The sequence below is a fragment of the Eptatretus burgeri genome, chromosome 2 (assembly GCF_056783735.1).
Source record: "Eptatretus burgeri isolate ZD-2024b chromosome 2, Ebu_testis_v1, whole genome shotgun sequence".
NCBI classification, from domain to species: Eukaryota; Metazoa; Chordata; class Myxini; order Myxiniformes; family Myxinidae; genus Eptatretus; species Eptatretus burgeri.
In genome coordinates this window covers 21366270-21382838 of record NC_140962.1, presented here as the reverse complement: position 1 = coordinate 21382838, position 16569 = coordinate 21366270, and the positions used below count along the sequence as shown (strand labels likewise).

Genomic DNA, 16569 nt, shown 5'->3' with positions numbered 1-16569 from the left:
ACCTTCCAGAGAGACAGGGTCAGAATGCGAGTCTTACCTGGATTGAAGGACATGTTCCATATATTAAACCAGAATCAGATTAATTTCCATGGTCAGTGGAGAGGGAAGCTGCTGCCGGTGCTGCCAGTGAGTTAATGTGGTCATGTCTTTGGTTGTGGTTCATTGTGAAGTTCAAGTTTGATGATGCTCGATAGCTGGAGCAAGTTTGTCTGTCACAGAAGGAAATGCAGTCAATTTCCTGGTTATTTCCATTGAGTGTTGGTGTGGCAGTTTCTTCCTGGGGGAGATGTTGAGCATTTTGTAGGATTTGTTTTGTTGGTGCACTGGATCTTTATTGAGGTGTCCTCTGATGTTGAGTTTCAAGTCTGTGAGGCTGCCAGACCATTCAATCGGTTTACAAAATGGAGTACCGCAAACGAGATGGAATTTATATTGATTTGCATTGAAATGCATGTGATATTTTCCTTGCACTCATCACTATCCATTTACTTTCCCACCCTTCTCTCCTTATAGAGGCAAAGATCCAAAACTTTGGAAGGCTTACTTTGGCCTCCACTCCCAGAATGCACTTGATGATGAGGAGGTTGTTCGTCATGATATAAAGAGGATAATAACTCACGGTAGTTACAACAGCTGGACTTATGACTTTGATATTGCACTTCTGGAACTTGAATCTCCAATAAGGTACACATATCAAATCAGACCAATATGCCTGCCAGCAATGACGCACAACTTCCCAGTGGGCAAGAGCTGTACGATCACTGGCTGGGGTTCAACAAAGGAGAGAGGTTCGTATTGATCGCAAATATCCTTGGCCTGAGATATGGACTGATAATGATTAACTGATGGTGAATTAATTTTTTTTCTTTATATTATCACTTCATGACTGATTGCTCTGCTCTTTTGGTTCAGAGTCAGTAAGTGACCACTATATTCGTTATTGGTGTGTGTGTGTCTGTCTGTCTGTCTGTTTGTCCCGAGCATAGCTCCGTGGGTTTTGATCCGATCCTGATAAAATTTTGGTGGGAGGTTTATATCATGATCTAGTTGTGTTTTCCTGAGAATGGGCGTGGTGCGCCCATTATGGGCTGAACCACGCCCAAAAAACATGTTTTTAGGGGATAGCGATTTCAATTTGCATCTTCTCCGAGGGGGTTTGTCGAATCTGGCAGGGGTTTCGGTATTTGGTTAGCCCAATGGCACCTGCATAGCACCACGGAGCTCGATTTTTCATTTTCATCCCAAGGTCAAGGTCACAAGGTCACGAACTTAGAAAATTGTGAATTTTGACATAATCATATGACCGCCCAAACTTTGAGAGGTCAGATGACAATATTTTTTTATGCAAAATATTGAGGTCATTCCCCACCTAAAGTCTTGAAACCATTTTGCTCTATCTCGATCACCTTGCCCGTGGCGCCCCGTTCAAGTTTGTTTTTACGCTGATTTCATCAAAGTATGGATAATCCGAGGAGTGTGAAATGCCATATAGCCTATATGACATCATGTTGTTCCTGGAATGTTCCAGAGGAAGTTTTGCACCAAAGGTCATAATCCTTGACCTTTGACCTTTAAAGTTCACAAAGGTCAAATTTTCAAAGTGTGGGAATCGAACCGGGTTTTCGACCTTCTTCGACGAACTAACTCCAATAAGCTATAGAACGTATCCTGTTTCCTTATTTTAATGTCCACAACATTGTTTTGTGACCTTTAAAGGTTATGCAAAGGTCAAATTTTGAAAGTTGTTGAACGAAACCGGGTTTTCGACATTTTGCAGCTAATAACCTGTCACTCGTACCACATCATGTTGATCATTTTTAAAACTTGGTCAAACATTATCACATTGTCTCATCCTTGACTTCTGAAACAATCTACATCGTCAAATACCGCTCGTGAACCATTGTCGTCTTCAGACTTGTGGTGTATTATTAGTTTGGTGGGTCACTTGGAAGAGCATGCGTCACAACCAAGGTTCTTTGATTTATCGATTGCCAAATGGATGTTAGTCGAGTGTAGTCCAAAACTTTATTTTATTCACAGGAATAACCAACAAAGCGACACTTGATACCCCAGCATGGCACTATATAAAGCAAAAGTTGACTGGCTTGCTCTCATATCTTTTACCATTCTTTCACCATGTTTTTATACTGTCACCCCACAATACTTTGAGAAAGCTGAAATAGGTCATTAACACGAGATTATTGAACACTCATGATCGATCGTTCCACTGGTCATAAAATCTATCTTCGAGCACCATCACTTATCAAATTACACTTTATTCTGTACTTACAGGTAACCTCTGGCTTCATGAAACATTCTATAAACCTAAGTAATCAGCGATTTATTTTGCAGCAAATTGTAAGTACACCAGCATGTATAAAACGTCAAAAATGTCAAAAACTGATCTGCCTCTTTACAAATATTATTACCCAAACCGACACAAATTCTTCACCAAAACAGTCATGAAATGTGATGAAAATCAAAATCGACGCACGCATCAACAAGGAAATATTTAAGATCAAATTTAAACTCTCTTCCTAAATTCATCTGTACCCTTAATCAGTTCTGGTGTAACGCAATAGTTTTGCAGTTTTGCAATAGTTTTGCCCTATCTCATGATTCTGTAATTGAGAAACTGTCTTATCCATTTATACCAATGGCTGATAATCTGTCTGAAAAATATGTTCAGCCCAAATTCCCAAAGAGATACAGCATAAGTCTCTAAATTCCACAACACAATAGCAAGGCCTTCCTTCTCCATGGTTGAGTACTTCTCTCTCTTCATCAGCTTCTCACTTGCAAAACTCACAGGGAAGAGTTTGTGATAATGTCGCTGGAAAAGAGCAACTACTCCAATGCCAGTGTCAGAAGCAGAGGTCTTGAGGACGAATGGGTTACGAGCATCCGGTATTCTCGAGATGGGTGTGTTGATGAGCTGCTTTAAGGGTTGGGTAGTCCTCCTTCCGACCCCCATGGACTGTTGTGCGAGGAAATGACGTTGAGGATAAGCTGTCAAAGTGTGTAAAAATGCTCCAATGGCTGATCGTGTCAAATAGCCTCAAATGGTCTAGCTTCGCACCGGCCTTCAAAGACGAGGGTTTATTTTTCATTCACGGATATAGAGGTGAAAGGCGAATCCCTGACATCTTAAAAACCGGTTACTTTTGGCAGATGGGATTTGTTACCTCGGTATGCACCTCATCTATGAGAAGGAAACTGAATCCAAATCCGCCACTGCCTTGCGGTTCAGGTTTTGAAACCAAAGGCTAAGGATTTAACGGAGTAAAGACAGCAATCCTTCTTAAAGACAGTGGCTGTTGCATTCGTTGACCAGTGGACCACCTTGGGCAAGGTGTACTACCCCATTTTAGCCTCCCAACCAGGGCTATATATGAAGCCATGGGAGCAGGTAGTGGATAGCCATACAAGGCACCTTGCACATAGTCAGTAATGGCTGCATGGCCTTCATACTCAGCAGAGGATTCTCTTATCGAGAACAATGACTAGTATCAACCACCTAATATAGACACTACCCCAAAAAAGGCAATGGCAAAGCACTTCCAAACGTACCAAGAAAGCAATCGTGATTAGAAATCTAAGAGATAAGGATATGGTGAGCCCCTCCAGGTGTGAAAGCTCCCAAAGGTCGACTGGGGAAGAGCAAAGCTTTTTGATGAGTTGGACTGGCCATTATGACGGGACTGGATCAAACCCGCAAGGGAATCCACTCGCTGATGTCGATCAAACTGAAAGTCGAGCTCTGAGCTTCTCAAATGTTCACGCAATTGGAACATGGAATTGTAAGGTCAATGAATCAGGGAAAGTTAGATGTTATCAAGAAAGAAATGAAGAGGCCGAGAACAAATTGTTTGGATAAATGAACTTAAATGGTCTGGTTTGGGGAAGTTTCAATGTGATGATTACATCATGTTCTTTTCTGGTCATGAAACCTGTAGCTACGAAAAACCTGCAACTCCAGTTGAAAACGTTTCTAAACGATATGCAATAAAGGTCATAAAAAAAAACGTTTTGTCAAGCTGAACTTGGTTGACAGAATGCCAGATTAATTGTGGAAAAGGTTGAAGACGTTGTAAATGAAGAGGCTAAAAACAACATCCCAAAAGCAAGCAGAAAGAAGAATACTAAATGGCTGTCAGAAGAGGCAATAAATATTGCAGACAGAAGAAGAGACAGAAACCAAAGGTGTATTGAGAGAGGCCATGAAGTAACTAAATGCCAACTTCCAACAACAGGTGAGGAAAGACAAAGATATGTATTTCAAAGAGGCATGCATCGAGATAGAAAGTGACAGCAGAGCGGGGAAAAAAGAAGATATCTTTTTGGAAAGATCAAGGAGATCACAGTAAACCTTACGTCAAGGATCGGGGTCGATAAGATTAGAACAGGAAAATATTTAACAAACGCAGGTGAAAGAAAGATGGAAGGACTATACTGGAACTCGAAACAAACGAGATCGCAATACGATGGCAACCTTCAAACAAAGAGCACGAAATATGAGCATGAAAGAATAGTGATTACAAAAACATTTAAAAATATTTAAAAGGATGGTGGGATGGTAAGCCAAAATGTCTGCAAACAAGGAAGAGATGGTCGGTTTTTTTGATATTTTATCTTCTTCTGTTTTGTTGTGCAGGTCCAGCAGCGAGGGTTCTGCAGAAAGCTGACGTTAATATTATGAATGACACCCTCTGTAAAAAACTGATGGATGGAGATACTACCCACCGAATGCTCTGTGCTGGCTTCCTGGAGGGAGGTATTGATGCCTGCCAGGTAAATCCATCAACTTTGTTTAAGTTCCCCTTTTTTTCTCTGTGCTAAGCTGTAACCCCCATCCATGCACACATATGTATATGTATATATATATATATATATATATATATATATATATATATATATATATATATATATATATATATATATATATATATATATATATATACATTTATATATATATATATATATATATATATATATATATATGTATATATATATATATATATATATATATATATATATATATATATATATATATATATATATATATATATATATATATATATATATATATATATATATATATGCTTCTGCATGTTTAGTGCTCATGGATGACCTTGTCCATTTTATCATATGCCAGATGCTGTGTCTAATACATGAATTACAATGACTAGTGAACAATGTGTGTATCTACACGTGGGAATTGATCCTGGGATCTCGGTATCATGAGCCATGTGCTCAGACGGAAATGCAAGACAGAATTGAATCCAAATTGAACATTGTCAGAAACAACATTTTTTTTTCGAAAAACAGATATGACTGTTATCGACTGCATTTTACACTCGAGAAGTAAAGGTTTGCTCCAACAAAATTTAATGTTGATAAGTTCTAATAAAACGGCATGCCTCCCAATGCAACACATCTTGTTTTATCTTCACTAACATGCAACTTACGACTCAAATATCCTTTTTTTAATGAAACAAAATGTGTAGAAGATATTGGTTAACTTGTTTTATCTGAATGTATACTTTCTGCCATCAAAAAATCAAACAAAAAATATTGTTCGGTTTTAACACAAGACATTGGAATTTAGTGAGGCCCATCTCGAATATTGTGTGCAGTTTTTGTCACAACTCAGGAAGGACATATATTCCATCAAGGGAGTATGTGGTAGGGCTACAAGATTGATTCTGGGCCTCGCAAGACTCAGCTATGAGGAGTGGATGAAAGAGATAGGGGCTTTATACATTATAAAGGGGACGGTTACAACGAGATATGATGCAGATGTTTAAGATAATGAAGGGTATAGATAAAATAAGTGCAGATTAATTATTCAGCAGAATAGACAGTGATAAGAACAGGGGGCCATACCTGAGAGTAAAGAAGAGGAGAGTTAGATGGTAGTAAGGCAGGGGTCTTTCACTCAGTAGTTAATGCATGGAATGGTCTCCCTGGAAAGGTAGTGGCAGCAGAAACAGTTGATACGTTTCAATTGGAATTGGATAGGTAGATGGAAGTATTGGAGATCGAGGGGTATCGGGATATTAGCAGGACTTTTAAGTGGCTTGAGTATGGATGGGTAATTTTTGCATCTGTACAGTGTCACGTCTGTTGGGGGTATTGCCAAGGGATAATGTGTGGTATGTGTGGTGTGTGTTTTATATTTCTCACCCATAACCCCCCCCCCCCGTTGAAAAATATATTTTTTTCATAATTAAAATAAGTATATTAGACCATTTTTTTTACAAAAGAAGTTTTTTTTAGGACCCTTGGGATATCCATGAGCATGCCACATTGTTCTCATCCCCTCATTCCTCCAATGAAGTTACGTTGTTTTGACGGATATATTTGGTCTGGTGTTGTGGCGCAGGCATGATGTGCTGAATGGCCTCCTCTTGTGTCTAGTTTCCCTGTTATTTCTTGTTATATAATTGTTGAAGGACTGTTCCAGCATTCATTCCAAGTGCCGTATTGGCACAAGGGATGTGCAGAACAGCGGGTTGCAAGTTTCTACGTAATGTAATTGCCACGTGCAACTTGTACACCCTGAGATTTTAAGAGGTGACATGAGGAATTTCTGAGCACATTCGAAACTATCTTTGAAACACCAGCATGTGGATCATCTAAAACACACACTGATTACCTGATTTCATTCGGAGGGCACTCAGAAGAGCACATTCCTCTGCCAGGCTTATTGGTTTACATTTTGTATCCCACTGATCAGCTGGATCTGGATTCGGACCTGAACTAGAATGTAATCGGCTTCTTCTTATCATATCCCGAACTCATCCACAAAGTTTTGGCCAAATCCGTACACAACTTTTTGAGATATCATGCTACATACAGTTGTGGCCAAATATGTTGGCACCCTTGCACTTTTTTCAAATAATGAACCATTTCTTCCAGAAAATTGTTGAAATTTAAAAATCTGTTCATATCCACAAATGTATTTCTTTAGTTTGCAGTGGAACAAAACAAAAAAAGCTCAAAAAATTAGTAAATCTTCGCTTATTTCACACAGAAATCATAAAATGGCCCAGACAATATTATTAGCACCTTTTAGAAGTTGTTAGAAAGAATTAGATTTCAAGCAGGTGATTCTCCTTTACTTTGGAATTGAACTCACCTGTGGTGAGTTGCAGGTCCCTGCAATATAAAAAGCACCCATTCAACCAGTTTGAACTGAGAAAAGGAGTCATTATGCTGTTTTGTGTCATTGTGTACCGCAATGAGCATGGAGAAAAGAAATAAAACCAGAGAATTGTCTGAGGAGGTCAGACACAAGATTGTAGCCAAGCATGGACAAGCTCAAGGCTACAAGTCCATTTGCAGAAACCTTGATGTTCCTGTGTCCACCGTACATAATGTTATCAGGAAGTTTAAGGCCCATGGCATTGTCGCCAACCTCCTTGGACGTGACCGCAAGAGGAAACTTGATTGAAGATTGCAGAGAAGGATTGTTCAAATGGTGGAGAAAGCACCTCGATCAACTGCCAAACTGATTCAACCTGACCTTCAGACACAACCTACGACAGTACGACAGTACCTTCCTTCGCCAACCAAATGAAAGTGGGTTCTATGGTTGGACACCCAGGAGGACCCCGCTGCTGAGAGGGAGACATAAGAAAGCCTGACAGGAGTTTGCCAAAACACACCTGAACAAGCCAAAATCCTTCTGGGAGAATGTCTTGTGGACAGTTGAGACCAAATTAGAGCTTTTTGGTGAAGCTGTGTCTCTGTGTTTGTGTTTTGGTGAACATCATCTCTGTGTTTACAGAAAACAAAATGAAGTCTTCAAAGAAAAGAACACCTTCCCTGCAGTCAAACATGGAGGAGGTTCAGTGATGTTTTGGGGTTGCTGTGCTGTCTCTGGCACTGGGTGCCTTGAATTGTCAGAAATCTGGGTCTCTATTGAAGGTCATGGGTCGTGCAGCAGGACAATGACCCCAAACACACTTCAAAAAGCATGCAGGAATGGTTCAAGCCAAAATGCTGGACTGTTCTGAAGTGGCCAGCAATGAGTCCAGATCTAAATCCCATTGAACACTTGTGGGGAGATCTGAAAACAGCAGTTGGGAGAAGGCACCCTTCAAATCTGGGAGAACTGGAGCAGTTTGCACAAGAAGAGTGGGTCAAACTGCCAGTAGTATATGTATACATGTATAATGTATATGTATACTGTATATGTAAGTGTAAGAAACTCATTAATTGCTCGAGGAAGCACTCGACTGCAGTTATTTTGTCCAAACGCTGTGCTACCAAATATAACGTTGAAGGTGTCAATAATATTGTCAATGGCATTTCTTTTCATTTTCTGATTTAAAAGGATATATAAAGTTCTGAATCCAAAACAAAGGTTCTGTAATATTAACAGTGAAATAAAGAATTGAGACCAAATTATTTTGTCAATTTCAACTTATTTTTTGAGAAAATTGTGAGTTCTTTGAAAAAAAAGTGCAAGGGTGGCAATATTTTTGGCCACGGCTATCTGTTTTAGCCCTATCACTCAATGGTGAAAAATCGCTTTAAAATTCTCAGAACTGGATTCGGATCTTCATTAAATTCAAAGAATTCTTCATTGTCACACACCCAACCTTCCCACCTTGTTTCGTCCGAATCTGTCCACAATTTTTTGAGATATCCTGTACACAAACGGACAGACAGACACACAGACAGGGGTGAAAACACAACCTCCATCCACCTTCAGTGTGTGGAGGTAACAATCCATATTACAGTGCCACGTCTGTCATAAAATGAGAGGAATCAAATAATTGGACACCTTCAAGCTCATCTTCCATTATCCATGTTACAAGGCTCTTTAACATGAGGAGAGGAACTGTTATGACCTCAGAAGACACCAAGCCACTGGATCAACAAGAAATTTGTCAAGAAGTGGATGTCTCGGGGTAACGACTCCCACTCAGGACATTTGCATGACCCAACTACGCAATCGGTTTCAAACTGCCCAAAGTACAACAAATGCGCTCCTTAAACCTTGATGAAGTGATTGCTGCTTTAGGTGGACAATACCCCTGAAATTGCGATCGTTACTTCCAAGTTGGATCCCAAAGTGAAAACATTTGCCACGATGCAGCATTACGTGATCCGGTCACAATTAAATGAACATGTAATTATATATCAGCATTTATCTCTATCAAAGGTTTGAACCTCATCTGTGTCTCATGGTGTCACATAAATATATCGCATCAACAACAATCATGTGTTCAGCTTTTTTTTTTCTTTTTTTTTGTATGGCAGAGACTGGATTTGGCAAAGATGATAAAATCCAACTTATTGAGATTTACCTCATCCTGGGATGAGCCCCTGCTACTCCGATATTTTGCATGAGAGTTTGAAAACTGCTGATGAAATGTTTTATGTGGATGGATGAATCAAATTAAAGGGTCATCCACAAAATTTTCACTTCACATACTTGTGCGAAAGAAATGTACCATTCAGCAGTATATGCAACTTTCCAGCCATCTATTTGTTACATGTGCATGGAAAAGATGGGGGAGGGGGCAGGGGGGGAGGGGGCAGGGGGGGGAGTGGGACTCAGAGGGAACCCATGAAGTCGACTCATGACTCCTGTAAAAGTTACCTAAAAAATTAATCAGCAGAGACTTCCGCTTTGGGGTTGTCCACATGTAGGTCGACTCTGCATCCGCTCATTCCACTCGATCAAAGCTACGTTTACGAACCGGATCCGTCAGGGTTTTCTGTTATATTTTCATCTCCTGTTGCTGATTGTGGATTCGTCTAATTTTCCGTGTTAAATCGTACCTTGTTTATACTTGTCAAGATGGTGAAGATGGTCATCTGTTTAACAGAATCATTCCTCCCACAAGACATCCCTGACTCATTAGTGTCTATCCTTGGCTATTGTCTTCTCTGATTTCATGGGCTTGAGCTCCGCCCTTATGGCAGAGTTTCACCTTACATCGACAACTCAATTTCTCACTGCCATATACTGATCACACATCCCAACCCCCAGGATTACCTTTGGCTGCGACTTCCCCTCTTCTGCCACCTCTTGTTTGGCTGTGTTGTACTGTCCTCCAAAACAGTGACGACTTCATCTACATCTCTCTCTCTCTCTCAGACACCACTGCCCAATTTTTAACCTCTCATCCCAACTCTCTCTCTCTCTTCCTCATATGTGGCAATTTCAATTGTCATCATGAAAATTGGATGGGTGTTGGTACCTTTCTCACCAGCCATGGCACTTCAGCAAAGACTTCTGTGACTCCATGGGACTGATTCAATCTGTGAACGCTCCGACCCAGATCTCTCCCAATGTCAAATCCTCCCTTCTGGACTTGATGATTACTAACTTTCCTACAAATGTCTCCTGCTCTCCCTCTGCTCCAATTGGTTCATCTAATCATATGCTTGTGAGAGTCAACATGTCTCTGGCTATTCTCAGAGAGCTTCCTCAGTGCCGGTGAGTCTAGTATTTCATTCAAACAGATTGGCACCCAGTCCCTGCCAGGGACTGCAAGCAGCCATCTCACTTCAGGACTGTTCTCCGATATCTACCGCCCCAAATAGTAACTCAGCCTTCGAATTCTTCCACAGAAGCCTGCTCTCTTAAGCACAAATTCATCGCATCTTCTCTTCAGTTATCCCACCCTTCTTCTGGCCATGTTACCCTGAATCTTGTGGTGAGGCAGTCGCTCTGAAATAACTTGCCATCCTTCCTGGAAAGCAAATGCAACCTAAGACAATCCCAGATCATTCCAAAGAGCCTGCAACAAATGTGTCTCCACTCTCAGGAGAGCCAGAAAACAACATCTGTCCAGCCTCAAGATTGAACTTTCAGACCTGTCTCCCTCCTCTAAGACCTGGTGGCACCTTGTTTAAGTTTGTCTCTGGTGTACGCTCCACTTCCATGCCTCACCTCACTTCAAATGGCACCACAGCCAACTGTACTCCTAAGAAGAATGAATGCCTCAATTCTGTGTTTACTTGTGTCCAAGTGCTCCAAATCTTGTGTTCCCTACCCCTTGCACTCTGGACCCATCCTTCCCTGCCATCCTCAACTGCTCCTGGGCCATGTGTCTTTTGCACCTGAGAAGGTGGAGAAGTTTGTCAACCCTCGACTCTGCGACTGCACCGGATGGCACCAGCTCACGTGTCCTAAACACTTGCTCTGCTGCTCTTGCACTTCCTCTTTCTGCTGTTTTCACCTTATCAGTTACCATCAGTCATCTTCCATCTGCTTAGAAATCAACCAACATCATTGCATTACATAAAAAGGTGTAAAAACTGATCCCCTTAACTACAGATCTATCAGCTTACTTCCAATGATCACCAAGGTCATGGAGTCCATCATCACAGTCGATATGAAATCCTTCCTTTTCTCCAATGGCCTCATCTCAGATCACCAATTTGAATTCATACTAGGTCACTCCACCTTGGACCGACTGTGTCCACTCTCTCCCTACATCTTCAGTAATGTTTAGTTTGATCACAGTGCTGTGTGTTGACATAACAGTGTTTATAGCATAACAGTTCATTTGGAAAAATTGTTTCTAAATAATTTATCTAAATGTGGTATTATTGGGAGGGGATGGATACTTTTGCAGGCCACTGCAGTACATGTGTGTGTGTTTTTCACAAACATTTATAGTTTGCATACGTATTGAGAAGGCACTTTTGCATATATTCTTTTTTGTGATTTATTAGTTAGAGGGGATATGCAGGACAACCCAGAGATACCACCACTCACCTTTCAGCTATCCCATTGGCCAAAATCACCGAATCCCACTGGCACATGGGCCAAAATCAAAATTCCTGTCTCAACTCACGTTGCTGGGAAGGCAATTACAAATGGCACAGTGGAGTTGCTTGCCGAGGATGCTGCTTTGGCATTCCCCAAGACCCTGAAAAGTGGAGGGGTTTGTCCCATTATTTAGATGGTCGTATATATATATATATATATATATATATATATATATATATATATATATATATATATATATATATATATATATATATATATATATATATATATATATTTTTTTTTTTTTTCAACCGCTTGAACCTCCACTAGCGCATCTCTTATATAGACTGAAATTTTGAGATGGTTTACTTAATCGTTGTTGATAAAATCGTGTAATATATTTGATGTGTTGTTTCCATACAGGGAGACTCTGGTGGCCCCCTGGTGTGTGTAGAACTTCCGAGTGGACACTGGTTCTTGGCTGGTGTAGTGAGTTGGGGTGAAGGGTGTGCTCGTGCCAATAAACCAGGATTGTATACTCGTGTTACCACCGTGCGTTCATGGATTTACACCAACACAGACAATGAAGTCTGACATGGAAGGAGTTGAGAGGGGGAAGGGATTGAACCAGTCATGGAGCGAGTGTTTACCCTCATGTGAGGATGTGTTAGGATCGGGAATGCAGTTGAAGGTGGGGAAATAACTGGGATGGGAATCGTGGGCTAGTTTAAAGTGAAGTATGCGGGTGAGGTTGGGGGGGGGGCGGGAGGAGTTAAGTGAAAGGAAAAAAACCTCTGTTTATATATATTTGACAAATTATTGAATTTTTTTTGTATAGTGCATTACAATACTAGAATAACTGGGGATATTTTTTTTCAGAATACCAAATATTGTAAATATTTTCTCAATGCTTTGTTTTAATTTTGATCTGGATTTTGCACAACATGCTAGTCGGGTCATTGTGTACCCATGTTTGTTTGTTGATGTAATTTCCAAGTTTCTCAAGGGGGGGGGGAATCAACCACTTGGATTTTGCATCTTAGATTGCAATGCACTCCTGTATATCTGCCAAAAAAAAAAGAAGTCTTATTTTTCCTTCTTCAGCATGTTGCAAAACCTGTGGTGTGTTCAACTTGATTTTTACATTTACTTTTAACATTATGCTGGGTGTTATCTGGCTCAAATATGTGGTGTGATTTCTGTCACAATTTTTTGAAAAAGTCATTTTAATAAAAGTAATTTCATGATTTTGTTGTTGTTTTTGACAGCTGTTCATACATTTTGCCTTTTCTGGGAGTTTTTACCCATGTAAGGATCTGGTGAAGATAATCTTTTGGGCAACAATGACCATATTTCAGCAGCATCTCGACTATTACTGCTATTTAATGGCCCCCGTTGTTCCTACATTGTTGTGGGATCAGCCAGGGAACATTTTTGGCCCAAGTCTTTATTGAGTCAACTGGCTAGGCCTGGCATTTGACTAAAGGTGGCAGGATTTGTAATTTACTCAGGGTGACGATGATAACTTGTTTACTCTTTCCGAAAGACACCTTGGGATCTTTAACATCTACCAGCAATTAATGGAAGCAGATTGGACACCTAAATTAACATACTTCCACGGGATGGTGCACTTTGCAATGCAACGCCCTGCCTGTAAGCATTAATCCAACAGTTTATAGCCAGGTCGGGAATCAAACCCAGGCAAGACAGCACAAAGGTGAGTGATCGTTTAGCTATGCTAAAAGTCATCAGTCTCTTCCTAAAGGATTCCACATCCTGAGTTGGATGTTGCACTCGCAAACACTTGATAGTGAACGTTATAGATCCCATGGACCACAGTGTCTTTCGGAAAGAGTTGGCCATTGTTTGCTGTTACCCCCATCAAACTACTAACTCTTCTTCACAGTATCTTTTCATCAATGAGAAAAACTTGCAAAGTAGTTCTGTAGCTATAAACTGCAGGTTTGCTGTTGATTCCCATCTTGAATCAATGTTCCCCAACCTCTCTCTCCCTCTCCCTCTCCCCCTCTCTCTGTCCCCACCCTTCCCAGTCATACCAAACTTTTGCTGGACTCTGCTTATTTTGCACCTGAGAAGGTGAAGAAGTTTCTGTCAGCCCTCGACTCTGACTTGGCAACTGGACTGGATGGCATCAGCTCACAAGTCCTAAAAACTTGCTCTGCTGCTCTTCAACTTCCTCTTTCTGCCTTTTCACCATGTCATTTGCCTGAGGTCTTCTTCCATCTGCTTGAAGTCAGCCAACATCACAGCAAAAACGGATCCCCTTAATTACAGACCAATTCGCTTACTTACAGTCATGAGCAAGGTCATAGAATCCATCATCACAATTGACATAAAATCATTGCTTTTCTCCAATGACCTCATCTCAGATCATCAATTTGGATTCAGACATGGTCACTCTACTTTAGACATGCTGTCTTCTCTCCCAACAATGAATGGAGGCCCTCAATATCAGACATGAGATCAGGGCCATCTCTCGACATATCTCGAGCTTTCGATAGTCTGGCATCCCACATTGCTCTCCAAACTGTCTGCCTGTGGAATCCAAGGCCATCTCAACTCAACTCTTGGATTACTGGCTTCCTCCACTCTCATAGCCAATATGTGGCTCTCAATGGAATCCTTTCTTCTTTCCCTGTCAAGTCTGGTGTTCCCAAAGGCAGTTTTAAGCCCCCATCCTATTCCTAAGGTCATCAATGATCTCTTTCACTGGAAAATTCGCTCTCTTTGCTGATGACTCCACCCTCTGCCATGCCATCCCTCATTTCTGACAGACAAACAGGCAGGCAGCAGCCTCTTCCCTCTCTTCAGACCTTGAAAAAAATCACAGTCTTTTAAGTTTAGGCATGTGATTTTGGTCTGAAGAAATTATCTGAAGACTAGTGCGTGCCCGTACGTGCGTGGCCATATGTGCAAAAAAAAAACAAAAAAAAAAACTTTCAAACCGTGTGCCAGAAACAACAACCACACAGGCCGTTCCTTCGCTTTCGCGTGCCCATACGTGCGTGGCCATATGTGCAAAAAAAATAAAAAAAAAAAACTTTCAAACTGCATGTCAGAAACAACAACCACACAGGCCGTTCCTTCGCTCTCGCATGCCCATACGTGCGTGACCGTACGTGCAAAAACAAATAAAACTTTCAAACCGCGTGCCAGAAACAACAACCACACAGGCCGTTCCTTCGCTTTCGCGTGCCCGTACGTGCGTGGCCATATGTGCAAAAAAAAAATAATAAAACTTTCAAACCGCGTGTCAGAAACAACAACCACACAGGCTGTTCCTTCGCTTTCACGTGCCCGTACGTGCGTGGCCATATGTGCAAAAAAAAAAAAAAACTTTCAAACTGCGTGCCAGAAACAACAACCACACAGGCCGTTCCTTCGCTCTCGCATGCCCATACGTGCGTGACCGTACGTGCAAAAAAAATAAAACTTTCAAACCTCGTGCCAGAAACAACAACCACACAGGCTGTTCCTTCGCTCAAAAAAAAAAACTTTCAAACCGCGTGCCGGAAACAACAACACAGGCCGTTCCTTCGCTCTCGCGTGGCCGTACGTGCGTGGCCGTACATGCAAAAAAAATAAAAACTTTCAAACGACCGTTCCTTCGAAGAAACTTTCAAACGAAGAAAGTCTGTTCCTTCGCTCTCGTAAACGACGACTGGATTGGGGCATTGTGTTTATCTATAAATGTGCATAAGAAATCGAGAAATTATTATAATACAGTAAGTCATCACTATCCGGAAGTCCGTACGTTGTAACCCGTAATGGGGAACGCGCTCTAACTTGGCCATAACTTGGGAACCACTTGTCCGATTAATTTCAAACCTTTTGAAAGGCAAAGAAATAGAGATTGCTGGAATTTTAGAGAGATAGAAGATAAATACTGTGAGTGCAAAATGCCAAGCAATGTGTCCTGTCATTGGTAACTCAGGTGCCCTTTCCCCATCGGCCACACCTACGCAGCAACGTATCCTGTCATTGATTGGTAAATAAATGGACATAACTTGGGAGGCACTTGTCCGATTAATATCAAACCTTGAAAAGGCACATACTCAGGTCCCCAGCAATATACCTGGCAAGTTTCAATTGGATCGGACCAGTGATTGTCGAGAAACAGCGGTCACAGACAGACACACACACAGACACACAGAAATTGCTGGAATTACAGATAGATTGACTTCTTGCAGGGCAACGGCCAAGTCGGTGGACCACTTGATATCATTGAAGATGTCGGGATGAAGTTCCTCAATTCTCTCGTGAAACAGTTGGCAAAATTGTCGAGTGGCGTAATGGATGTGTTGACGTGTCTCCATCCATAAAAAAAAATCGTATTTCCGTGAAGAATCGGAAAATCACATCCATGTAAGTTTTAACCCTGAGAAATCCCACTCTCTCTCTTTCTCTCTCACAGTTGTTCACTGACGTGCGTGCAATCACAGAGCGCTGTTCCGGTCGAGCTTCGTGGCTGGACGGGTGTGTTTGGGCTTTGTGACATGGTGTTTCTTCGGTTACTTTTTGGTACATTTTGCTTTCTCTCCGTCTTTTGCTGCATCTTGTAAACGAGACAGACACAAGAGGTAGAGACAGAGTCCACGGTCTCGTGGTGAGAGAGTCCCTAGCCGGTGGCCTGGTATGGCCACTGGGGGAGGTTTTTTTTTTCTCTCGCTCACTGCAACCGTGTTTTGTCTTTGACTCTGATTGCTATCGTGGTGTTTGTGAAACGCCTTATTCTCTCGGTAAAGTTTACTAACCTGTTTTCTTGAGTTAGAATGGCGGGTGAAGATTTCCGCATTGAGATGTTTGAG

General features: G+C 41.3%; 1 protein-coding gene across 3 annotated transcripts in view; it reads left to right on the top strand.

The window, feature by feature from the left end:
- Positions 1-12987, top strand: part of ST14 (ST14 transmembrane serine protease matriptase) — a 132329-nt gene extending 119342 nt beyond the window's left edge. For all 3 annotated transcript variants that reach the window (XM_085864967.1, XM_085864949.1, XM_085864957.1), the window contains 3 exons: positions 514-788; positions 4655-4791; positions 12164-12987. In XM_085864967.1, coding sequence (XP_085721093.1) covers positions 514-788; positions 4655-4791; positions 12164-12334 — 583 coding nt within the window. In that variant the 3' untranslated portion in view covers positions 12335-12987. The remainder of the gene's footprint in view (positions 1-513; positions 789-4654; positions 4792-12163) is intronic.
- The last annotated feature ends 3582 nt before the right edge of the window (positions 12988-16569 follow it).